Genomic DNA, 25,433 nt, shown 5'->3' with positions numbered 1-25,433 from the left:
CCTCATGTTGTGGTGACCCCCAATTTCATTGTGACAAATTGAACATAATTAAAGCATAGTGATTCATCACAAAAACAATATGTAATTATATATGTGTTTTCCGCTGGTCTTAGGCGACCCCTGTGAAAGGGACGTTTGAGCCCCAAAGGGGTCGAGACCCACAGGTTGAGAACCGCTGTGATAGACAGTCTACTTCCTCTTGGGTGTTGGGTGTGTGTGGGGGGGGGGGGGGGGTAGTTTTTAGCCCAGAATTAAATTCTGTTCCCCACACGTATTTTACATTCTGCTTTTATTTCATATGCATAACACGATCATTATTATGCCAACTAAGAAGCCAGCCCCCCTGCAGATGTATTGAAGAGATCTGGTAGCCTTCGAGGCAAATTGCACTTTTTTTGATGTTGCAAAGAATTCCCTAAGGATCAGCGGAAGCAGCTGATTCCGTAAAGTAGCTGAACAACAGAAAGAAGCCAACGATAGCGGGAGACACTGAAGCAGGAGGAGGAAAATCAAATTCACACAGAGATACCCCCTCCGTGAGAAAAAGAGGAAAAGAAAGGCAGAAGCAGAGAAAGGAAGATGAAGGAGAAAAGAGGACCCAGTTGGGCCCCCCCAGAAGTGGCCATGATCAAAGGGAGGGTTTCCATCCAAAACTCCACCTTCTGCGCTCTCAATCCCTGCCCCACACTCAGGTTCAAATCCAGCTGCAGGTACTGCTCCTTCTGATCATAAGCCGGCCACCGAGGCAGGCCAGCTCCGTTAGGGTTCCTGGGAGTGAGAGCAGAAACGGGGGGTTGGAGGGTGTTGGGGGATGGGGGTGAGCTTTTCATCCTCAAGCGCCCGGCTGTGGGGAGGCCCCTGAGGCGTACTTACCCCGTCCGAGCAAAGTTGGCCCAGTATCTCATCATCTTCCTGCTCAGCAACTTCTCCTCCTCGGTGGCTCCTTCTGAGGGAGATAATCACAAAATCCGGCTCCCAGGACGGTCCGCCGGAAGCCGAGGCGCCTCGCATGTGATGAATGCCTTTCACATCCCTCCTCCTGTTTCACTCATTTTGCATTTGCAGGTACTGAGGCTCGGGGCACCTGCAACTTGCCCGAGAAAGCATGGCCTCCGAGTAGTGGCTGAACACACATATTCCCTGGGCACCAATGCTCTTCTGGCCACCCCCCTGAGGCTACCAGTGCCTGGGGGACAGGGACTCTCGCTCTCTCCTCTCTCTAAGGATTGCATTTTTTTTTATTTGAAGGAGTAATGCTCAAATATTATGTTCAAAGCACAAAACCTAAAGTGCAGAAAGAGTATCTAATAAAAATTAGTTTCCCTCCATCTCTTCTCTCCACTGTTACAGGCCTGAGGCAGTGACTGCTACCAGGCTCTTGGGCGCCCTCTGAAGGCCAATGAGGCACGTACAAGGGTTAGGAGGACACATTTTTATACTCGCAGTAGCATAACAGACAGAGATTCTGCATATTCCTTTTTGTTAAAATTCTATCCAGGAGATAGTTCCACAGTGTCGCCTATAAGACTTCCATTTATTATCATTTATTTTTCTATAAATATAGGGTGTCCCCCCAAAAATGTATACACACTGTAATAGCTGGTAGCTCAATTTTGAAAACAAAATATATTTTCATAAACATTGCCTCTATAAATATTCAAAGTGTGTGTATACATTTTCGGGACACCCTACATGTATGTTTATATGCTGTTATATAAGTATATAATTCCTGTATCCAATACTCTATTAATGTATCTTTACATTATTTCTGGACTTTTGCTAGTAAAACCAATGTGTTCGTGAGCAGGTTTATTTTTGCACATGCGGAAGTATAATTGCACGCAAAAAAAAAAACCACCCTAGGAGTTGAATTGCCAGGCTAAAGACCATATGCATTTCAGATTTTCATCGACTTTGCCGTTAATATATGAGGTTGTCTGTTTCCCCACACCTGCCCCAATAATGATGGAAAATGTCTTGTTCTCCCCAATGAAAAATGATTCCTCAGTCAAGACAAGTCCTCAGTCCCCTTGTGGACAGTGAGGTTGAGTGGGTTTTCACGTTTAAAAGCCAGTCACATTTCCTTTCCCACAGACTGTCTGTTTCTATCTGTTACCCAGTTTCTGTTCTCATTGATTTTGGGAGCTCTTTAGAAAACTCAGAATTTAACCCTTTGAAACATACACCATCCTGTTTTTTTCCCGTTTGGAGAGTCTGTGTACCCATCAATAGTCCAGGCTCTGTAGTGGTTGCTGAGTAAAAACAAAAGTGTGCTTGTGAGAATTATTTCATTTCATCCCCATGGCGACCTAGGAGGTGGTTGCTATGATTGGTGTTATAAAGATGAGAATGAACAAATGAAGGGATGAATAAGCCGCCGCACACACATACACTCTATAGGAGCACCTCTGTCCTCGTTGCCAGGAGGCCGGCGGCAACTGGCCCAGAGCCTGCATTGCACAACTGTCTAAAACGAAGTATTTTAGGGATAGTTTCTGTGATCAGTTCCTGTAACTTTTTCTATTGATAACCTCATCTGATTGGCACCAAACAGGTCATAACTTCAGGAATACACGAGTGAACCTCAGCAGTTACAGTCCACAAGCATTTACATGAGAGCACTGGGATCCAGGCCACTTTGGGCTGCGATGATGGAAAAGGAGGTTCTTGCCTTTTAAAACCCTGGGTGGTAGCCCCATGGGGGTTCTGAAAAGGGCAGGGCGGGTGAGACCAGCAGTCAGAGAGATGGAGAAAGCGGTTCTGATTTTTTTCTAATTCAACTGCATGAGTGCCCCCAAGCGCCCGTCCCTTAGGCTTTTAGTACAACGAGAAACACTCATCCAGCCGGCGGTGGCAGCTCTTTCTCATCGTGGTTTCTAAAAGCACCCAGGAAGGGTAGTTCCCAGGGGAAGGTCACGTTTGTAAGCCAGAGAGTAAATAAATAAGTTAAAACTAGTCCTCCAGCACTTGCATTGTGTTGGGGTGGGGAGTCCTGTCTTCTCCCACCTCACCCTCCCACCCCCGTGTTCCTGCAAGACCAGGAGAGCTCCCCTCCCCGCCCCCCCAAACCAGGCGGGTTCCTTACCAAACATGACGACATCCCCCTTCAGGAAGGCACCTCCGAAAACAAAGCGGATTTCATCCGTGTGGTCGGCCTTGACGAAAGCCGGCTTGCTGTCCTTGAAGCAGTGAGGCCGGTGCTGAAACTCATAGAAGTACACAGGTGCACCCGCGTCTGCAGCGATGGAGAGAGAGCCCATGGCAGCGCCCCTGCAGGGGGAGCGGGGCTGGTGCTGCATCCCCACCCCGCTCGTCCAGGATTCCCAAACCTATGGGTGGGGGCAGCCCCCATACAAGGAGCGATGTGAACAAGCTACCTCCCCTCTTCTTTCCTGGAGACTAGCAGTTCCTGCTCCAGAGGCCCTCGCAGCCCTGGTGACAAAGAGCTCGATGCCCGTCCAGGGCAGGCTGCCTGGTCAAGGGTTCTAGTTTTCACAAAAAGCCCTTCACATGGACCCAAGGTCTACCTTCCCGTGACTTCCTGTCATTGACCTGTTCCAGGCCTACAACAAACAGAACGAAGCTATTCCTGCTTCCGAGATGCCCCCTGCACCCCACATTCCTTCACCTCTCTTCTACGAAAGGCCTTTGCGCTCCAACTTCCTCCTCTTTCTCTGAATCATCTTTCTGTTTTCCTCTACTGGATAAGGGTGATCATGCTTACAAAGTCTCCCACTAAAGCCCCAACATCACTAATCACTAGGGAAATTGCCTGTGTTTTGTAGAGTGTTTCCAGCTATTATGAAAAGTGGGGTTGAAGTCTCCAACTATGGATGCACAACTATTTCTCCCTTCAACTCTGTCAGCTATTGCTTTATATATTTTGGGGCTCTGTGGCAAGGTGCCTATGGATTGATAACTGTTATAGCTTCTGGATGAACTCACTCTTCTATCTTTCTATGATGTGCTTCTCTGTCTCTTTTAGTCTGTAACAATTCTCTGTAACAATGTCATCCTAAAGCCTCTTTTGTCTGACATTAAGATAGCCATGCCCGCTCTCTTTTGGTTACTGCTTGCATGGAATACCTTTTTCCATCCTTTCACTTGGAACCTATTTGCATCTTTAGTTTTAAAGTGAGTCTCTTATAGGAAAGGAAAGAACAGAAGGAAGAGAGGAAGGGAAGGGGGAAGGAGGGAAGGAAGGAAGAAAGAAGGGAAGAAGGGAGAAAGGAAGAGGGAGGGAAGAGTGGATGTGTGTCCTCACAAGTAATCTCTTTCTGAATGCTCCAGCCCTCCTTATGCTAAGACATTTGAGAAGACACTTCCAAACAGAAAGTAACCTGGAAGTTGGGCCCCGGAAAATTATGGGGAGGTGCGAGTGTTCTCCATGGCCCTGAAGAAGCAGAAGGAACACAAACAGTAAGAACTGATCAGCATTCCTGAACTCTGAAAGTCAGGGGAACTACACAAGTTGGCCCTCAGGGTTATTCCCCCAACACCCCTGAGAGGCCCCTCTCATCTCAGTGAGGAAACAGAGGGCTGAGCAGGGGGCTGGTCCGCAGGCAGCAGGATCCCTGCCGCCACTGGCCTTGCTGTGCTGTGGCCCCGCCGGGGTGGGGGAGTGGCTCGGGGACTCACCTCTGTGACATCGAGCCGTGATCAGCCCAGGGACCACAAAGAACACATCTCCAAGCAAGTCCAGGAAATTATTTCGTATTTCAAAAATGGACTGCTCGCCGTGGAAATACTCATCCGCCACGAAGTGTAAATGCTGGCTGGGGATGTGCTGCAAAAGATCAGTCACAGGAGGTCCAGGTCAGCGACAACAGCCCACACGTGGAGCACCCGCCTGTGCAGGCATGGTTCCGAGCGCTCTACACGCACCGCCCCATGGAATCCACACAGCGAGCCTGTGGTGCAAATGAGCAAAATCAGTCCCATTTCACAGATGGGGGGACTGAGGCTTGGAGAGGTAAAGTGGTTGGCCCCAAACTGGTGGAACCAGGGTTCTTTCACAAGACCATTCGCATCTAAATCCCAGGCTCTTCAATGCCAGGCACAAAGGAGATGCTCAGTTACTATTTGTTGAATGAATGAAATATTTATAACTGCTATCATAGTCACACCAAAACGAACAGTTGTAACACTCTGTCTCCCAATCTCCCCATATGCAGCAATAGCTAAAGGACAGATGAGGTGGAAGTAAGTACCTATCCCAAGTTGCCTATAGGACAAAGAGTCATCACTGACTACTACCTAACATAAATCCCAGGCTCTTATTCACAGTACACACACCTCTCTGAAATGTTTCAGAAACAGCCACCCCTGGGCAGAGCTGGCTACGCCACTTGTGGGATCCAGTGCCAAGTGAAAATGTTCAATGCCAAGTGAAAAATGGTTCAAAAATTACAAGAATTTCAAGATGGTGACAACAGGACATCCAACCACGTGTAGGACCCTTCTGAGCAAAAGGCCCTTTGGACTACACAGATCCCATGCCCGTGAAGCCAGCCCTGCCCCTGGGACCAGCGCTGCCTCCGGGCCCTCGCTCACACTTTAGTCCCAGCTGTCATCACCAGGCAGCCAAGACTCATCCAACATCCTGTCTGAGCCTTAGCGCCTGCGGCATCCCTGCCTCCAGCCTGGACCACGCTGCAGACACCGGACCCTTTGTCAAATGGACATTGAATCATGTCGCTCTTCTGTCCCCAGCCCCTGGGATGGAACCTTATATGCCTTCCGCTGACCTCTTCACACAGCTCTGCCCCTCCCTGGTTCTCTCGGTTCCACCCGGTGCTCTTAGCCCTGCTCCTCCGTTCGCCAGACAAACCTAACTCAAACTCCAAATCCCTCCCCTGAGCGAGCCAACTGCTCCCTCCAACGGACACCACGGACACCACAGAGCCCTGGGCATCCCTCTGCCCTGATTGGTGCAGCAACGCACGGAAGTGTCCTGTCAGGTTTGTCCATCCCAACAGCCCACAGCTTCCTCAAGTGCAGAGACACGCCTGCGCATCATGGCAGCCCAGTGTTAGGGAAGGTGGGGCACGTGGGCTCTCACTTAACACCTGATCAACGAATAAGTGGGTGAAACGAACCTGGCAGAGAGCACACACTGAATAGATGCGTAAGGACAGACGAAAGGGAGGGAGGAAAGGAGTCCGCCTCTATAACCTCCTGCCCGGCGTGTCTGTGTGCAGGGAGGGAATGAGCGAATGGTTGACTAATGGCCCTCGGGATTGCTAGAACCCAGTCCACAGCCTGGCAGGCATGCAGCGCATAGGGGTCCCATGTCCCAGGTGGGTTTCGGAATCCGAAACATCCTTACCAGGATTGTGTGCAGCAGCTGCAGGGCGAGGGACTTGTTGGAGCCCCTGAGGATCTCAGGAAACTCCTTCTGTGGAGAGAAGCGGGGCGCCTGTGAGCACCTCAGGTCATCGGAAGGGAAGCTGGTCTCTGTGGGGGTGCAGACGCCCGCCTTCCAGAGGGGAGGCTGGGAAAAGCCGTGACCCTTCCAGCCCCCGGGGGCCATGTGTAGCAGTAGCTCCCGTGCATCGGTTAAGCGACAGTTTCTCTTCTCATTTGATAAAAGACAGCCATTCCGTTACACCTGTAGTCTTGTGGGACCCCGGTGGCTGCCCTGTGGCAAGGCCACGTTATGGGCTGTGTGTGTGTCTCCCACAGATTCCTATGTGGAAGCCCTAACCCCAGGACCTCATGATGTGTCTCTGTGAGAAGACAGGGTTTTAAAAGAGGTGATGAAGTCAAAATGAGGATGTTATCTGGGCCCTAATCCAATTTGACTGATGTCCTCAGAGAAGAGGGAATTGGTGCCTGGCTGGTGTGGCTCAGTGGTTGAGCATTGACCTATGAACCAGGAGGTCATGGAGGCGTGCGGAAACCTGAATCCATATGATTTGTTCACTGTTGCCTGCTCGGGTTTTATCCGAGCTCAGAGCACACCGTACGTGCTCAGTTCATTCTCGTGGGATGAATGAAAGGAGTCGATGATTTTGCAGCTTGCACCGGTGCACCAGCTTAGAGAGCATTCTTGGACATCCAAATGCCAGAACAGGAAGGTGTCATGGATTTCAATACCTTTGAAGTAGGAACTATGCTTCTTTGAAACGAGCATTTGTGGTGTTTTGAACAGAGCTCAAGCGGATCCCATTGTCTCTTAGTGTTTTACACAGAGTTGTTCCTTTCACCGCAAACCTAACGAGGAACAGGGCGGACACCGGCCTTGGCTGACCCCAATCCCCAGTTACCTTCCTTCAGAGAGAGGAAGGACGACCGCTCTGTGCTCGGCGGGTGGGTTCCATCCCTCACAACGCGTGTGCCGTCCGTGGGAGTGACCGGCTGTGGGAGCAAACCCCGGCCCCTCTGTGGAGGGAGCGACAGGAGGCAGAGTCGGGATTCTTACCATGGGCAGCAGGAAGCCACACTCGTGGTTATTGACCCCGATGATAGAAGGAACTGAGCGGAACGTTTTTTTAATCAGCAGTTCTAGAGGCTCGTCAGGAAAGAAAAAACCATCAACCATTCTCGTGAAAGACTTGGCGACCTGAAATGAGAAAGGTCGGAAGCTGTCTCTGTTTGTAAAATCTGCTGGCCCCAAACCAACCCACCCTGAGCCCACCCACTCTAGCAAAATGTGGTAGGAAAGGGAAATGAAGCCAGTCTTGGTCCATCCCCATACATCCGGCTGCCTGGTCAAGGGGGTCAGCTTCTCTGTGCCTTAGTTTCCTCATCTGCAAATAAGGGGTAATAATAGCATCCACGTAAGAAAAGGGTAGCCTAGCCCAGTGGTTCTCAAAGCCTGGCTCCCAGCAGCATCAGTGTTACCTGCGAACTTGTTAGAAATGCAAATTCCCTACTGAATGCAAGCTCTGGGAGTACAGTCCAGCCAACTTTTTAAAAATAAACCCTGCAGCTCAGCTGGCGTGGCTCAGGGGTTGGGCGTCGACCTAGGAACCAGGAGGTCACGGTTCGATTCTCAGGCAGGGCACGTGCCCAGGTTTCGGGCTTGATCCCCACTAGATGGTGATCCCCACTAGATGGCGAGCAGGAGGCAGCCAATCAATGATTCTCTCTCATCATTGATGTTTCTATCTCTCCCTTCCTCTCGGAAATCAATAAACGTATATATTTTTAAAATGACCTACGGTCCACGTTTTTACAGCCATTACCACGAATCCCCAGCCCCCATAGTTTTCCAAGTCCCAAGTCAAAATAAATAAGAGCCGTCAGGTTTGTCCACCATTCCATTCAAAGGGCAGCCCTGCCCCAGACCATTCACCTGGCCGATGCCCAGCAGCTCCTGGGAGGACTTTGCCCTCAGGCACCGCAGCAGGGCCTCGGAGTTGTCCGCTCTGCAGCCGCAGATATTTGCAATCATCTGCAACTGGTGGCAGAAAAGGACCAGGTTAGAGCACAGTACGGACAGCCTCTGGGAAAATGAAACGTGGAAACAGTCCTCAGTTCAGTCCCAGGCCCGTCCTTCCTATACGACGTCCAGCCTCCTGGCCCTCCCCATTCTCATGGAATGGACACAGTGAGGGCAGGCTGGCCCCGGGCCATCCTGACGTTCTCGCCTGACCCTCCTCGTCATCTTTAGCAAGTGCAGGAGCTGGGAGTGAGGATCTGTCAGTCTGTGGCCATGGAACTGAGTCAGGATTCCTGGTCATGGCGGGACCTGTGATGTCACAGACCTATGATGTTGGCTCCATTGGCACTAGGCCCCACAGAGCCCAGAAGCCCCACTCTGGGGTGCCACGTGGAGTCAGGAGCCCCCCAAGGGAGAGGAGCAGCTCTGCAAGGTCTGTTGAGGCCTGAGTCCAGCTCAGAGTCTCAGCTGGTCAGCTCTGCTCCAGCCTCACCCTCACCCTCACCCCCAGCCTGGAATGCCCTGACGTCCTTTTTTCCTGTCTCACTCTTTAAGACCCAAGTCCTACCTTCTCTCGGATGTCCTTTCAGACATGGCAGTCCCTAGGATTCCCCTCCTCCTCCGATCTCCCGTCACCCCAAGGGCCCCCACCTACCTAGCCCTTTGCTAAACACCTTCTTGCCCTATCACTGAACTTTCCACGTGTGTAGAATGCGCCCCCTGAAAGTAGTGCCCTTAGTCTTCTGGGATCACAGATGCTCTGAGAATCCAATGGAAGCCCCAGCCCCTCCCCCTGGGAAAATGCACAAACATATATCGTAAGCGTTTGAGGACCACCTCCAAACATACCCATGGGTTGCAGGCTTGAAATCCTTATCATAAAAATGATTATAGTCTATACCTTCTCCACTTATAAACCTACAGGTCCCAACACAGAGCGGGGAAGCAATGGGCACTCACTATGTGTGTGGTGGATGAATGCATACACACCACACCGCACACACTGACACCAGCCTGATATATCACATTACCAAACTCAATTTTCCGTCTGCAGTGACCGTGTTTTTGCAATATTATGACTCTGTTTTTGCTCTCGGTGTATGTTGTTACCTTCTATAAGGTGTTTAAGGAAATGCACCACTAACATGAATGATACCCAGGAGATGGCTCCGTAGCCCATTGTTTCATTAATATTCATTCAATGAATCAGCTAATTCGTGAACTCATTCCTCGAGTAAACGTGTAGAGTTGCCTAACATACACCAGACATTATGCTGGGGCATGGAAGAGACAGGGGCCTCGGTCTCCAGGTGCTTACTGACCGGCAGAATGCAAAGACGAGATGACAGATGACGAACATCTGGGACATACGCCTCCCCTCCCCCTCCCAATCTCCTGCCAGATAATATTCACAAGTCAGTGTTATTTCCTACGGAGCTGTCAACAGCATCAGAATCTCACCAGAGCACTCTAGATGGAATAGAGTAGGTACAGGGGACTAAGATATATATCACAGCAAAGATTGATGGATACAATGTGAGAACTGTCACATGCACATGCACACACACACATGCACACCAGCAGCACTGCACTGTGCAGCTGGACCCATTTCCTACGGAACCAGGCCTTCCATGGAGCAACACGTTTCACCTCAAGTCGGCGTCAGATTCTCTGGTCACGGTCAGTCAGGCCAAGCACATGGTCTGCCGACACCTGACCAAGGAGAGGAAGCCGGAGAGGTGTGCACATCTACCTACATCCTCATTCCGCTTTTCCTCCGGGGCCTTCAGGTAGGGGAGGATGGCCACCCCGCTCTCCATGATGGCTTTGTGGAATAAGTCCTGGGCCAGCGGGGACAGGATCTGAGAGAGAGAACACAGGAGACCCCACAAAAGTTACCCAGGGGCTTCCCACCCATCACACACACCACCCACCCTTCCTGTAAGGAAAACTTCCCAGGAAGCCTGCTTTAGAGAGCTAACCTTAGAGAAGGAAAAGTCCTGGTTTGGGGATTCAAGGACTAGTTGCAAAGGTTTGGGCAAGTTAAATAAACTCTCTGAGCCCCATGTTCCTCGTGAACTTTGAGGGTGAGCATTCTGGTATGTGGGTGCTAGCCCCTTTACTTCCCGATGGGGCAACCTCAGGCAAGTTGCTGAATATTTCTAAGCATCCATTTACTCTCTTATAAAACTGCAGTAAAAACTGAGCCCACTTGCCCCAACTGGTCTGGCTCAGTGGATAGAGCGGCGGCCTGCGGACTGAAGGGTCCCGGGTTCGATTCCGGTCAAGGGCACATGCGGGGTTGTGGGCTTGATCCCCAGTAGGGGGCTTGTAGGAAGCAGCCAATCAATGATTCTCTCTCATGATTGATGTTTCTCTCTCTCCCTTTCCCTTCCTCTCTAAAATCAATAAAAAATATATTGAATAAAAAAATTAAGCCCATGTCAAACTTGTCTTGAGGAGCAGGAGAAGTGATGAATACAGAAGGCTTCGCACAGCGCTTGCTTAAGTAATAAGCACTCATGAATAGTGGCTGCTACCACATATGAAAGTTAGTATAATCCACCGTATAAGGTTATACGGAAGGTAAAGAATACCTTGTATATTGTCAAATGTTATACAGCAGAAGCTTAACCCACCTCCATGTGACTGACTTCTGTGGCTAACATGTTACCTGATGCCCGGAAGTACTGACCGCTCAGAACACAGAGCCCAGAACCGTATCCCGGCCCCTCTGCACATCTCTCTTCCCATCAATTTCTTGCCAGGAGCCAGGCGTGTCTGCTTCCAAATCTGCTTTGTCAGTTACACTTGCCATTGTCATTACATAACCAGTGAACTATCTTGGGAACCAATGGATGTGTGTGTGTAAAAAGAAAACAAAATGATGCTTTTGGGGGGGTAACTTGATAGAGGTAGGTAGCTAAATAACATGGCTATCAAATGAGGGGAGCACAAGATAAGAGTAAACCACGTGAGGGGATAGAATGCTCCATAAGAGGGCTGCATCCACAGATTTCTTCGCAGCATCTTTTTTTAAAAAATATATTTTATTGATTTTTTTTACAGAGAGGAAGGGAGAGGGATAGAGAGTTAGAAACATCGATGAGAAACATCGATCAGCTGCCTCCTGCACACTCCCTACTGGGGATGTGCCCGAAACCAGGGTACATGCCCTTGACAGGAATCGAAACTGGGACCCTTGAGTCCGCAGGCTGACGCTCTATCCACTGAGCCAAACCGGTTAGGGCACTTCGCAGCATCTTGAAGTTGCTGCTCACCGTAAGGACACTGAGCCCCCAATGTAAGGGCAATGGATCCTGTGGGGGGGGGGGGGTTATGCAGGAGAGCCTTACTGGAACTCCAGTCAGCAGACTGACTCTGGAAAGTAAAACCCCACATCAAACTACTGGCGAAGGAGGGTACCTTTTATGTTTTAAGTGAAAATAAAATGTTTACATGCATCCTTTGCTATTTGATGCTTTTAGCTGAGCTTCTCTATTCAATGATGACCAGTCCTGATAACTGGATGCCAGGCCTTCAACTGTACACATACAAATGCGTTTTCCTCAAACTGTCACTCACTATGTGATCTTGGATGATTCATGTAAACGCTTCGACGACAGCTCTCGTCCTTAAAACGAGACGGAGCCCCTGACTCACGGTGTGAGGCTCCAGGGAGACCGTGTGTCTGAAAGCGTTTGTTCAACATGAAGCACCAATCAGATGTACGTGGTTCATCATCCTCTTTTTTGTAACCTCCCCCACCGAAGAGAACTCACAAGGCTGGACACACTTATGGCTCCCGCCGACTCGCCGAAGATGGTCACGGAGCGTGGGTCCCCACCAAAGAACTCGATGTTCTCCTGGACCCAGGTCAGGGCGGCCAGCTGGTCCATGAAGGCCCAGTTCCCCGGCGCGTGCTTGTCCCCTGTGCTGGGGGCAAGAGGCGGAATGAGCATCCTGAGTGGGCCACTGTCTACCTCCCGAAGCCCAGGGAGCAGGCGGCCGAGGCTGTGGACAGGTGTCAGGGCATCACCACTCCCTCCGGGGAAGGGCTGAGAAACAGACCTGGGGCAGTGGGGAGCACCAGGCTTGGCTCTCTCCCTCTGCTGGGGTTTTGGTTTGAGAGTCTGAGGAGAGTGACACACCCCAGAAAAATGCACAGACAATACAGATGCAATTTCAGGGTATTCACAGGCTCCCCTGAATCCATGGGTTCCAGAAGTGTCCTGCTCCTGAGAGTTGGTCTGCACCAGGGAGTGCCTCTGCTGGGGTTTTGGTTTGAGAGTCTGAGGAGAGTTACACACCCCTGAAAAATGCACAATGTCGTAAGTGCAATTTCAGGGTATGCACAGGCTCCCCTGAATCCATGGATTCCAGAAGAGTCCTGCTCCTGAGAGTTGGTCTGCACCGGGTAGCAAGACCTGCCTGGGCACAGAGGTTCCCGTGAATGACTAAGTGAATACTAACAATAATAACAGTGGCGGCAGCACTAGGCACGACACTGTCCTAAGGGCTTTACGGCCGATGCTCCCGTAATCCTCCAAACCTGTGAGGTAGGTGGTGCTGGTCTTTCTCTGTCTGCCCCTCTGAGTTTTATCCCCACCTTCTCTACCCTCCTAAAAGGCTGACCTCTATGTGTGCGGTCAGTGGGAGGCAAGGAGCAGGGGCTGAGGGTGGGATATCAAGAGACCAGTATGTTTATGTTTAATACGCCACTCGAGGCCCCCGCTGCTGCGAAGTGGTTTGGGCAGAGGCTGCATTTTTCTGAGGCGTCGCTCACATGAATTCCCTTCAATGAAACCTTCGAACAAGCCCTAAGGATACTGCTGGATACATCAGCTCCTTCTCACAGACAGGGAATCAGGACACAGAGAGAGGAAATCCCTTGCCCAGGACCTAAAATGCTGCAGATTTGGGATTCAAACCCAATGAGTCTGACCCCAGAGTCCGTGGTCCTGGCCATGGCCCCATGCTGCGTGCAGCTCATGCAGAGAACATGCTTCCCAGGACGGGTGGACAGCTAATGGGATGGGAAGACAATGCAATGGAGTGACTATTCTCAGGTCAGCATTTGAGCCTTGAGATGGGGCCCTATGTCAGGGACGACTAATGGCTCACACACTCTGTGTCCTTGACTTCCAGGGCTACGTTGCCCCTCTCCCTTGTATTGGGCATGGCCATGTGACTGAGTTCTGCCAATGGTGTGTAAACAGCAGTGATGATCACCACTTCCAGGCTGACCCAGAAAGACCGCCCTCCTCTAATCTCTTTCTTCACCTGCTGGCCAAATGCAGAGCCACAAGTGGAAGGAGCCTGGGTCCCTGATTGACCATGTGGAAGGATGTCTGTCAGTTAGGAACCCTCAATTAGATTTTACTGAAGTGAGAAAAAATGTTTATTTCTCTAAGCCACTAATAGGTGGGGGGTTATCTGTCATAGTTGCTAAAATTACCTAATAATCTGGTCCAAATTTGTTCAATGTCTTTGAAGGCTCCTCCCTTAGGATGCTGGGCACTGAATCCCCTATGGCTGCTGCACAGCTGCCCCTTGGGGACCAGGGGTGTCAATCATTTGGGGGTACTCACTTGAAGAAGCCAAACATTCCTAGCCGGTACTGGGTAGTCACAACCAGCACATCCTCGTAGGCAGCGAGGGCGGACCCATCGAAGATGGAGGCTGAGCCAGTCTGGAAGGCACCCCCCGGAAGCCACACCATGACCTAAGGAGAGGAGAGGAACTTTCCGGTCAGCCTGTCGAGCATTCCGACCCCCTCCCTGTGAATGCTGGGTCCTTCTTTCTTTACGAAAATGCAAATGTCTCATTTTCCTTTCTAAAGAGCATCCGAGGTTTTGTATTTAGAAGAAGGCTCAGGGTGAAGCAGGTGGGCTCCAGCATCCGAGTGCCTGAGTTTAAGTCTGAGCTCTGCCACTGACCAGCTGTGTGGCCTTAGACAGATTACTTAGCCTCTCTGAGCCTCATTTTCCTCATCTGTAGGATGTGAAGCATCAAAGTATTTCAGTTATGAGGCTATTATGAGGATGAAACAAGATTCTGCATCTGAGGTTCCTAGAACAATGTTGGCACACTCCAAGTGCTCGGAAAGTATTAACTAAATATTGAACTTGTGACCCACAGGAAGATGGAAATCATTGTAAGCCATGTATGGAAGCAAAAGCAGCTTAAGCTTTTTAATCTAAGGCTTTTGTCTACCTGCAAAGAGAAGAGAGAAAAAAAGGGAAGAGAAGTGTGGAGACTTTACTAGGTTGATTAGAAAAACTGGGACTGGGGAACACAAATCATCATTCAAATGCTATTATCACTATTTATACTTAATAATAAATGCCTTCCATTCTCCATTTTAAAGGTCCTATTAGGGACTGCCACCCTTGGGGCAGGAAGAGAGAAGGAAGCCACTGAGGAAAAAGGAGAACTGGATAAAGCATTGGCTTTGACACAGAATCTGCCACTGACTGGGGTAGAGCATGGAGCAAGGCGCTTATGCTCTCTCTCCGTGCCTCTTCTTCGTCATCTGTAGAATGGGTTCAATAATCCTGACCCTTTGGGTTACTGTGGGGGGCTCGATGAGATGATGTACTGTGCCTAGCACACGTCAGCAAGCAATAGATGTTGCTGTTATCGTGCAACACAGCAAGTCTCTCATTGCACTGACATCGGGGAGAAAAGATGACGGGAGGGTGTGGTTAAAAATTAGACTGCACCTTTTGTACTCACTTACACAGGGATCCTTCACATTCTTAAGTGGCATGCTCCGCGGTATTACCTGACTGACTTCATTGCAAACAGAAAAATTCGTGAAGGCGATTCTTTTCTTTAACGGAAGGATTTTTCAAGCAAACAAGCAAACACAAAAATAATCAGAGTCCTTTTAAGCAGTGCCTTCTCTAACTGTTTACAGGCCGTTAAATACTCAACAGAGGGGAAAGCACAACACAACATAAAAATCAAAGGTCAAGTCACTGCCAACAAAGAAGCGAAAAGGAGATAAAGTGAATACGTCATTCAAATGACTTTTGAAGGAAGTTATTGACCTGCCAATGATTACATTTCCATTTTTACCCAATAGGAGGCTGGGGCTGATTCCAGACCCCCAGCCACTCTGCCAGGGTCCCAGCCCAAGGACCTGCCCCCAGCACGGCAGACAGCCTTACCGGGAACTTGGAGCCGGTGTCGGCACGGGCTGGTGCATAGATGTTAAGGTACAGGCAGTCTTCCGACACTCCGAATTCGGGGTAGTGCACCCGGAGAATGTGTTGATTTGAGAACAGCCACTCTGAGTTCTGGAAGCACCTTGGAAAGACGAGGAGAAACCCCCGGAGTCGCTGTCAGCAAACTTGCCTGGGAGGGGCCAGTTCTTGTCTCCTGGGCCTGAGCAGAAGATGCGTATGGGGGCTTTTGGTACCCCGTTCATCGTGCCCCCTCCACCCAGTGGCACAAATGAACAAACCATGATTCTCTTTGATCTGGTTCCCAGGAGGGAAAGCACATTGTGTATAATAATTGTACCATTAACCCCCAGCACCCACCATCATAATCCAGGCACACGCATAAAGACCCCGGCTGGCTCAACAATTCCCCCAACTGTAGAGGTTAGGACACTGGGTTGCAAATCAAGAGCTTGGCTCTGGCAGCCCCCTCTTCTGACCCCAGAAGAACAAAAGGACTTTTCCAGGCCTCTCCGCCAGGAACCAACTGAGACAGGTTGGCAGAGAGAATCCTGCACCCAGGCCTTTGCTCAAGCTGGTGGTCCCTCTGGCTAGACTGCTGTCTTCCTCTGTTTGCTCATGTTCTTCCCTTTCTTTCAGATTCAGTCTAAATGCTACCTCCTCCAAGAAGCCTTCTGAGATTTCTCCAGATAGACCATAGGTATCTTTGGAAACACCTACATATTTTGCGTTTTTTTTACTAGAACTTCTCCTATAGACTTGTATATGAGTGTAATCATAGTCCCAGCTCAACTGTGAGCAGCTAGAAGCCTAGGGCTCTGTATTAGTCACCTAAGTACCTCAGAGCCCCCATCACCAAGCCTGACACACAGTAAGATCGAATGAGATTATGTATGTGAATATTTCTACAAAGTGCTCAATCACTTTAATTTCGTGGTAGAATAGTATACAGGTTTGCTGCAAATCTACCCCCTGACAAGTTTTTATGCCCCCTTTCCCCTTTGTAAGTTGTTTATCAGAAATCGAGGCTACAGGCTCCCAAGAAAGCCATCCCTGACCTCTCCTCAGAGCTAGGCTAAGTGGTTCTCTTTGATTCCTCAGCACCTTCTCCGATCCCCTATGGTGGCCCCTGTCACTCTGTATTTTAATTGTCATTGCTGCGTATGTCCCCACCACCACTACCAGTCTGCAGGTTCCTGAGGGCAGCTATGTCTAACCCATGGTGGTGTCATCCAGGGCCTAAGGGAATCTAACTATTGATATGAGCTGAATGAATGAATGAATGAATGAATGAACGAACAGATGAGTGTCCGCTTCGTGTCCTCTGTCCCTGGGCTACATGGGGTCTTCTGTGGCTTAGGGAGCTTCCTGGCACCAGGGCACTCCTTTGGCCTGTGAAAGCAATGCCAGGAATGTGACCAACCTGAGGACTTGACAAAATTTGACAGTCAGAAGATTCTTGGGGATTTCCAAGTCTCAGCTCCCACCTCATGCGTGAGGCCCCTCCACCATTCCCCAGGAAACTGGTTGCCTTCCTAAGCTTGAAAACTTGCAGTGACTGGGAGCTCCTTACCCCCCAGTCCCTCTGTGTCACAGAGACACACTCGTGCCATCATTCCACAGGGAGTTATGGATTTTCCCCTGTGGGCCAGGCTCTGCATGGGCACGGTGTTGACTGCTAGCACTAACATCCCTTTAGCAGTGGTTCTCAACCTTCTGGCCCTTTAAATACAGTTCCTCATGTTGTGCCCCAACCATAAAATTATTTTCGTTGCTACTTCATCACTGTCATGTTGCTACTGTTATGAATCGTCATGTAAATATCTGATATGCAGGATGGTCTTAGGCGACCCCTGTGAAAGGGTCGTTCGACCGCCAAAGGGGTTGCGACCCACAGGTTGAGAACCGCTGCTTTAGTGTGATTCTTCACTCTACAGCCCTTATCCAGTCTGGCCAAGGAGACCAGGCCTGGCTGACCGTCCTTCCAATCAGTAAGCCCATCACAGTGGCTCCCAAACCTGATCGAACTCAGAATCCTCGGAGAGCTTTCAGACAATCCAGTTTTCTAGGTCTGAAGATTCCAATTCAGGAAGTTTGGACGGGAGCTCAGGGGATCTGCATGTTCTGAACGGTGCCATGTGGTCACGGAAGCCACTTCTGTAGCCCTCTCCTCCTCCCCCCCGATGCTCCCCCCACTCATGGGGCTGCATGTCCTTCATTCATTCTCCCTCAATGCCCTGCCCCCACTCCCAGGTTGCAGGCCACCCATGGGATCAAGCCCGGTCTTACAAATTAGGGTAGGATGTGGCATTTCGGATGCCATTCCAGGGCGACGCAGGCTTTGGGTTTGTAAATCGCAGGGATCCTAGCGGGGGTGCAGCGTAGGGGACCCCGAGGAACACATTCACAGGCATGGTGCTTCCCAACACAGTGGCTTGCTTCCCCCGGACCCAGCCCAGCCTGGTGCTCCTGGTGGGTCCATCTCCAGCTGGCCCTGAGGGAACACACACGGGGAGGAATCAGGAGCTGGCTGGGAAGAGGCCAGGAATAAGCCCAACTCAGAGCTCCCCCAGGTGGGGGCGCTCTTTCTGGGCCCAGAAGCTGTGCCACGGGAAGTATCTGGATTCCTTCTCCAGGAACCCATGTCCATGGCCTCCTTCAAAATTGCCTTAGAAGTCACCTGTATCAGAGCACAAACTTAGTCTCGTCTGGGAACACGGCACCAAGCCACAACATGCCCCCTGGTTACCGTGGAAACCCTTCTCCCTTCTGTGCCCAGAAGCCTCCCTTCCCACGGAGGTGACGATACACACCAGGCCCTGTAGAGCCTAGGACTGCATGGAGCCACCGGGCCCTGAGTCTCCCACACATCTGTCATTTTCATACCCGCCAGCACAACTGCCTGTGCATCACCCACCTATAGGACGACCAGCATTTTGCTTTTCTTCAAGTGAAATCTAAATGAACTTTTCATATTGACCAAGAGGAGTCTTAAGCAATCACATCTACGCAGTGGTGGTTTTGCTGAGTTCGGTGTATGCTTTCGAATAAAGTAAATATTCAGCAATGAAAATAAAAAAATCCTCACGCGGATGCCACCTGAAATCAGCCTGTCTGCCTCCAGGGGTCCGAGGGTGAGACGTCTGAGACCGAGAGCGTGGGCTTCTCGGTTGCCACATAGAATGTGGAGCCTTCAGAGGTCAGCAGCCCGGCGACTGAGTTAGTGGGACCCAGGAGTGCTGGTGCTACCCCGGCCAATGTCATTTCAATAGTAACATTAAAATGGGCAGCCAGCACCACAAAAGCACAGGCTCTGTCCCAGGACAGAGGGCTCTCCCAGCACCCCCACAGGGTGTGAGCAACTCAAGGGCAGGACCGGGGGACTTCTGTGCTCTACCGTGTGCCCCAGAAAGAGACCCGGGCCCTGGGGCTTTCCACAACCTGACCAGGACATTGGCCAGGTGCCCTGAGGTGACTACACAGCCCGCCGTGGGCCCTCAGAGACCCCTGAGCAGTAACTGCATTTCCACCAGTGGACAATCCTCCGAATACGGAAATCCCCCTCCTACCTCACCTTCTGAGAGCCCTTCTCTCCCACTGGGTGTCTCACCCTCGGTGGCAGCTACAAGGACCCAAACAGCCCAGATCAGGGTCTGGCCTGGGTGCACCCACTCTCCCCTCATCTGGCTGGCCCGCCTGCACGCCCTGGACATCCACGGCTGCTGCTGGCCTCAGAGAGCTTCCGTCAGAGACAAGAAAGAGCCTCCTGTTAGCAGGCAAATGTTGAGCAGGGCAGACACAGGTCACAGGATTGGTGAAGCATAGCATCGGGCCAAGATTCAATAAAGGACTTGGCCAAGCAAGACTTTCCTGTTCTGATTTACATAAACAGCTGAAGACTGGGCCTTGATCTGGGGAAAAGTAATTTGTTAGGCTTCGGGCTCACAGAAGAGTAGAAGTAGATTTGGGGTCAGGTAAGCCAGAGACCTCAACTCAGACCTCAGATTCAGGGTCTGGGAAGGCAGCAAACAAGCAGTGAATGCAGCTGGTCAGGAGAGCAATAGGGAGGGGTGGGGACTGTGGAAAACTGGACCACACATGCTCCGTCTAACGGGGCAGTGACTTCTCAACCTCAGGAAACATTTGTTTTGTGACAATGTTGGTAGGCCACACCGGAAGTATACAATATTACTCGATTTTTAAATGTGGCCTCAATTGTTTAAAAAAACAAAACAACCATAATGTGAGCCCAATGCACCATTTCTACTGGCTTGAGTTGTGTCATGGGTAAAGCCAGCAATTCTGATCCAGACCCAGGCCCTCCAGTGTAAACATGAGGAGGCTCTGCAGGGACCGGCCCTCAGCACTCTGGGTCCTCACTGCTGTCCTCTTTTTGTCACAAGGCCATGCTCTGAGACCCAGCAGGTGGGTCATGGCAGAAGGCCCAGCATGGGGCTTCCCAGCTGTTTGGGGCGGGGCTGCTGGGATCAGAATTATCTGGCGCACTTGCTGAAAAGGCATCCTTCTGCCCCACCCTCAGAGACGTTGGGACAGTATCAATAGTGGCTTCGGGAAGCATCAATCTAACACACGGGAGGTTTCCCAGGGTAGTCACTTCCTGAGAGAGGTGGGGTAGGCACAAGCAGGTATTAAGTGCCTGCTGGATACAGACCTGCAGCTTCACAGTTTGTCCCATTCCCACTATTAACTGGACCAGCAATGTGCTTGAGATTTCCAAAGCAATCGTTACGTATCTCATGCCGTGAGGGTCGTGTTTTGACCTCACCTCCTAGGACCCTGATGTTCTCATCAGTAGTCACACCAGTGGCCTGGATGGCCCGTGAGAGGCACAGACCTTTGATGGGTTCTCTCTGTTCTCCCCGATTGCGCTCCTGACACCCCGAGGGGGAAACCAGAACGAGAGGACCTCAGCCCAAGGCCTGGCTCTAAAATACCCTCATCTACGCCGGCTGGTGGGCAGTGCAGATCGAAGCCCACTTTCCGATTCTCACAGGAGAGGCTAAAGGAAACCTGAAGGCATCGGGGCAATGACAGTGACCTCGGGGTGGAGAGCAGACTCGGTCTGTGACATGCGTGTCACATGAAAATGCTTCTCCTCATCAAGATCGCCCTCCTCATGAACCGGGAGCCCACGGTATGGGAGAACATATTTGGCAATGATACATCTGATAAAGGGTTAATATCCAAAATATATAAGGAACTCAAGACAACTTAACAAAAGGAAGACAAACAATCCAATTTAAAAATGGGCAAAGGACCTAAATAGCACTTCTCTAAAGTGGACAGACAGATGGCCAAGAGACATATGTAAAAAATGCTCGAAGTTACTGATCATAAGAAGGATGCAAATTAGAACAACAATGAGGTGATCGCCTCACACCTGTCAGAATGGCTAGCGTCAGCAAATCAACAAACAACAAGTGCTGGCGAGGATGTGGAGAAAAGGGAACCCTAGTACATGGCTGGTGGGAATGCAGGCTGGTGCAATCATTATGGAAAACAGTATGGAGCTTCCTCAAAAAAATTTAATATGGAACTGCCATTTGATCCCACTTCTAGGAATATATCCTAAGGAACCCGAAACAGAAAGAATGTATGCACCCCTATGTGCATAGCAGCACAATTTACAGTAGCTAAGATCTGGAAACAGTCCAAGTACCCATCAGTAGATGAGTGGATAAAAAAGCTGTGGTACATTTATACCATGGAATACTATGCAGCAGTAAAAAAGAATCTCTTACCCTTTGAGACAGCATGGAGGGACCTAGAGAGTATCATGCTAAGCGAAATAAGCCAGTCAGAGAAAGACAAGTATCACATGATCTCACTCATATGTGGAATCTAATAAACAAAATAAATTGTTGAACAAAAAAGAGATCCAGAGACACAGAAGCATGGAACAGACCGTGGAATCTCAGAGGGAAGGCGGGGGTGGATGGGTAGGCAGGAAGAGATCAACCAAAGAACTTGTATGCATAGAGGCATAACCCATGGACACACACAATAGGATGGTGGAGGCCTGGGGCGGTGGGGGGAGAGACCGGGCTATAAGAGGTCAATGGGAGGAAAAAGAGGGACATAGATAATACTTTCAACAATAAATACTTCAAAAATTAATAAATAAAAAATAATTAAAAAATAAAAAAGATCACTCTACTCCACGCATTGCCCCAGCCTAAGAACTAGGGCCAGGTTTCAGCGTAGCCCTCGCAAGGAATATAGCCCATCCTCTGGGAGGAAATGGCTTTCCCCCTGAGTTAATTACATGACATGGCAAATGTGTCCTGGTAGGGACAGAAAAGCATGCGTGGGAGTGGGTCTTGAGGGCAATGGACCTGAGCATGAGGCAGGAGACTGCGTAGGAGAGAACTAGTTGCAAGAGCAATGTTCTCATGACTCCGGATTTATTGTCCTGAACGAATGCCTCGGGGCTGGTCTGATGTGCTGCAGGAGTGGCTCTCGGGAGCTCGGACATCATGACAGCTCCCAGTAAACGAGATGGAGATGCTGGACTTGCCATGGCAGGGCTCTGAGGAAGAGGTCAGAAGGCTGAGCGATGTGGGTCTGCTCGCTGACGGGCAGCTGACCACAGAGGCATGAGTGAGCCTAGCTAAGAGCAGCAGAACTGCCCGAGCAAGCCCAACGCCAACGGCTGACCCACAGAACAAAAGAGCTGAATAAGTGGTGATGTTTGAAGCCACTCTGTTCTGGGCTGGTTTGTTGCACAGCGATATGTAACTGGGACGTACGTTGGCATGCAGACGTTGGAGGCTGTCATAGCAAAGAACCTAAAATTCACGGGACCGAATGCTGTCTCGTTAGTGTGCGCCTAGCTGCTTATGCTAAGATGTGGGAAGGCAGAAAAAAGAATCAACTTCTGTCAGACACTTCAGTTCTGGACTATTGTTTCCAGAAAGTCAGGTCCCGGAGGGGGCGGAGAGGGTGGAGGAGAGTGGAGAGGAGAACCCTGGGAGTCCTGAACAGAGGGAACCTGTATCGAGGTTCCCGGCTAGTGAGAGGGTGAATCCAGCCCGAGATGGAACGGCAACATGCACCCAGGCAGAGGACTCCGAGAGCCATCGCACAAGCGGCCAAATCCAATGCCCCAAATGTCATCCCAAAGGACACACATCTTCTGGGCCTGTAGGATGTAGAACCCTATGGGGACCGGTGTGGGAGAAGTATGTGGCCCTGCAAGCCTCCTGTCCCCAACCCATCCATGCCTTGGCCTGGACGCCCAGGGATTAGGACCCAATCGTCAAAACTGCAGAAGGGGGAAGAAAACCCAGGACAGATTCAGGCTACATTTTCCCACCACTGGGGCAGAGTGAGGGCTCAGCATCCTACTTAGCATTTATAAATAATAAAGAATGTCCTATGTCGGTACCAAATTTGAGGTAGTGACATTACTTCAGTGACTGTTGTGGGAGTCAAGACCTATGAGTTCAGCTCCTTGCAACTGGAGGAGAATAATTATTTAAAGTATAGGAGTAATTGTATCAATATACAACTAGAGGCCCAGTGCACAAAATTCATGCATGGGAGGGGGTTCCCTCAGCCCAGCATTCCAGGATATCCCTCTCACAATCGGAACCGCTGGCTCCTAACGGTTTGCCTGCCTGTTCGCCCCTAACCACTCTCCCTGCCTGCCAGATCGCCCCTAACCGCCTCTGCCTTGGCCCCCGCCACCATGGCTTCGTCAGGAAGGATGGTCGGAATGATATTCGGAAGGCCGTTCAGCTGTCCAGTCTAATTAGCATATTATGCTTTTTATTATTATAGATCATTATGTAATAGTTACTGTTCTTGTTATTATCATGGCCTCCACGGTGCAAAGTGCTTTGCACACGTCCCTTCACTTGATGTTCCTACAACTGTATGAAGTGGGTATTATTACTCCATTTTATAGCTGAGAGCATGAAGGCTTAGGGGAATGAACTACTTAGTTTCCCGACTTCTAAGTCTGAGCTTTTACGCACTACTCTACGTTGCAGATTTGTCTCTGGAAGGAACAACTCTGACTGCACGGATTCTAAGAGAATTACAACTAGGGGCGTCTAGAGATGACCAAAGCCAGCTTCCTCCTCAGCCTGATGGGACACTGGGGGATGGAGGGAGTAGGGCTGGGACCAGAACCCAGCTTCCTGACTCCTGACCACTATTCTCACACAAACGACATGAGCTTCTCACTTTCCTCCCCCAGGGGGTCAGGGCGACACGCACTGTCTCATTTAATCCCCATGACAACCCTAAGAGACGCGGTTTATCCTCATTTTAAATATGACAGAACTGATGTGTCCAAAAGTTATTATCTTGCCCAAGGTCCTGGACGCTAAATGTCAGTCAGCATTTGAAAGGAAAACTCTATTGGGAAGCTTGTGCTCTTGACTCCTACTCTACCTGCCTGGGGGAGGGTAGTGCTCACCCAGGTGGGGACTTCACAAGGTAGAGTGTCTGTGTGTTGGGGGCCCCAGTGCATTCCCACATCCCTAGACCAGCCCCCACCTCCCCAGGCTGCACCTGGAGGCCTGGCCTGCTCACTCACGCATGTGCAAAGAGCTCTCTGCTCTTCTCCAGCATGTGTCTCCAGGGGATGCTACGTGTTCTGCATGCCCAAGGCCCTTGCCGAGAGCATCCAACTGCCAGGGACCACTCCCTGAGGTCCTCAGTGAGGAACAAAGCACTTTGCCTGGAGGCAGAGACGGAGGAGGGGAGAGCCAGCAGGAAGCCAGGGACAGGAAGAGTGATCTGTTCCCTAATCTGACCAAAAGGCCAAGACACCTTCAGGCTAGGGAGACAGGGGTTTTCAGGAAAGGAGAAGAAATGGTCCTGGGACCCTCTAAGCCACCCACAGTCCAGGATGGTTGGCCTTTCTTGTCTGTCACCCCCAAACCAAAGGGAGTGGTCTATTCAAGCCTGCTGCAATGGTTAATTTTATGCATCAGTTTGACTGGGCCTATTTCTGGGTGTGTCTGAGGATGTTTCTGGAAGAGATTAGGGCAAGACATAGTTGAAGCAAAAGGAAAAAAAAAGAGCAAACGACTTCAGAACAAAGGAGGAAAGCTCCAGATGAAGTATAAAGCACAATAAATCTTTGTGGAATAAACATTTATTCCAGAAGCAGGGCCTGGGAGCACTGAGGAGTTGCTGATCATCCCTCCACAGCCCCCTCCTCTGCTTTTCCAGTTAAAAATCTGGCCCGGCTGGTGTGGCTCAGTGGTTAAGGGTCAACCCATGAATCAGGAGGTCATGGTTCGATTCCCAGTCAAGACACATGCCCGGGTTGCGGGATTGATCCCCAGTGTGGGGCGTGCAGGAGGCATCCAATCAATGATTCTCTCTCATCGTTGATGTTTCTCTCTCTCTCTCCCTCCCCCTTCCTCTCTGAAATCAATAAAAATACAAAATAAAGTAAAATAAAAATCTGACTTGGAAAGTGGACCCTGGATTCCCATGGAAGCTTTGAGCTAAGAGGCGCCCTGGCCTCTGAGACTATGCGGTTTTAAACGTTGTCTCCTGAAACACTGACGTGTCAGAAGAGTGTCTGGGGCCACAGAGGACGGATCTAGGTACCACTCCCTCCCACCGCCCTACAAAGGAAAATCTCGCCTTTTCATTGTCTTATTAGATTAAAACGGTGGGCCTCAACCACCCCCCCCCCCCCCCCCACCAGGGGACATTCAGAAATGTCTGAAGACACGCTTGGTTGCCACAACTTGGGGAAGTGCTCCTGGCATCCAGTGAGTAGGGGCCCAGGATGTTGCTAAACACCCGGCAGGACAGCCCCCCACAATGTCCACCCCGAGGTCAATAGGGCTGAGGTTGAGAAACCCTGG

At 50.4% G+C, this 25,433-nt stretch overlaps 1 protein-coding gene across 11 annotated transcripts in view; it reads right to left on the bottom strand.

The window, feature by feature from the left end:
- Positions 1-272: 272 nt before the first annotated feature.
- The window catches only part of CES5A (carboxylesterase 5A), a 161,745-nt gene continuing 136,584 nt past the window's right edge, over positions 273-25,433 (bottom strand). For 8 of the 11 annotated variants that reach the window (XM_014530134.1, XM_005882477.2, XM_005882480.2 and 5 more), the window contains 12 exons: positions 17,866-18,070; positions 15,562-15,700; positions 13,978-14,111; positions 12,169-12,322; positions 10,144-10,248; positions 8,300-8,404; positions 7,424-7,564; positions 6,329-6,397; positions 4,639-4,786; positions 3,086-3,235; positions 874-946; positions 273-768 (listed from right to left, as the gene is read on the bottom strand). In XM_014530134.1, the coding sequence (XP_014385620.1) occupies positions 516-768; positions 874-946; positions 3,086-3,235; positions 4,639-4,786; positions 6,329-6,397; positions 7,424-7,564; positions 8,300-8,404; positions 10,144-10,248; positions 12,169-12,322; positions 13,978-14,111; positions 15,562-15,700; positions 17,866-17,990 (1,596 nt within the window). In that variant the 5' untranslated portion in view covers positions 17,991-18,070 and the 3' untranslated portion in view covers positions 273-515. Of the gene's footprint in view, positions 769-873; positions 947-3,085; positions 3,236-4,638; positions 4,787-6,328; positions 6,398-7,423; positions 7,565-8,299; positions 8,405-10,143; positions 10,249-12,168; positions 12,323-13,977; positions 14,112-15,561; positions 15,701-17,865; positions 18,071-19,150; positions 19,357-25,433 lie in introns of those variants that run through there. The other 3 variants (XM_005882472.2, XM_005882473.2, XM_005882483.2) reach the window with 3 other exon arrangements.

Source organism: Myotis brandtii, unplaced genomic scaffold (assembly GCF_000412655.1).
Source record: "Myotis brandtii unplaced genomic scaffold, ASM41265v1 scaffold721, whole genome shotgun sequence".
Taxonomy (NCBI): Eukaryota; Metazoa; Chordata; class Mammalia; order Chiroptera; family Vespertilionidae; genus Myotis; species Myotis brandtii.
This window is presented reverse-complemented; position numbering and strand designations above follow the sequence as displayed.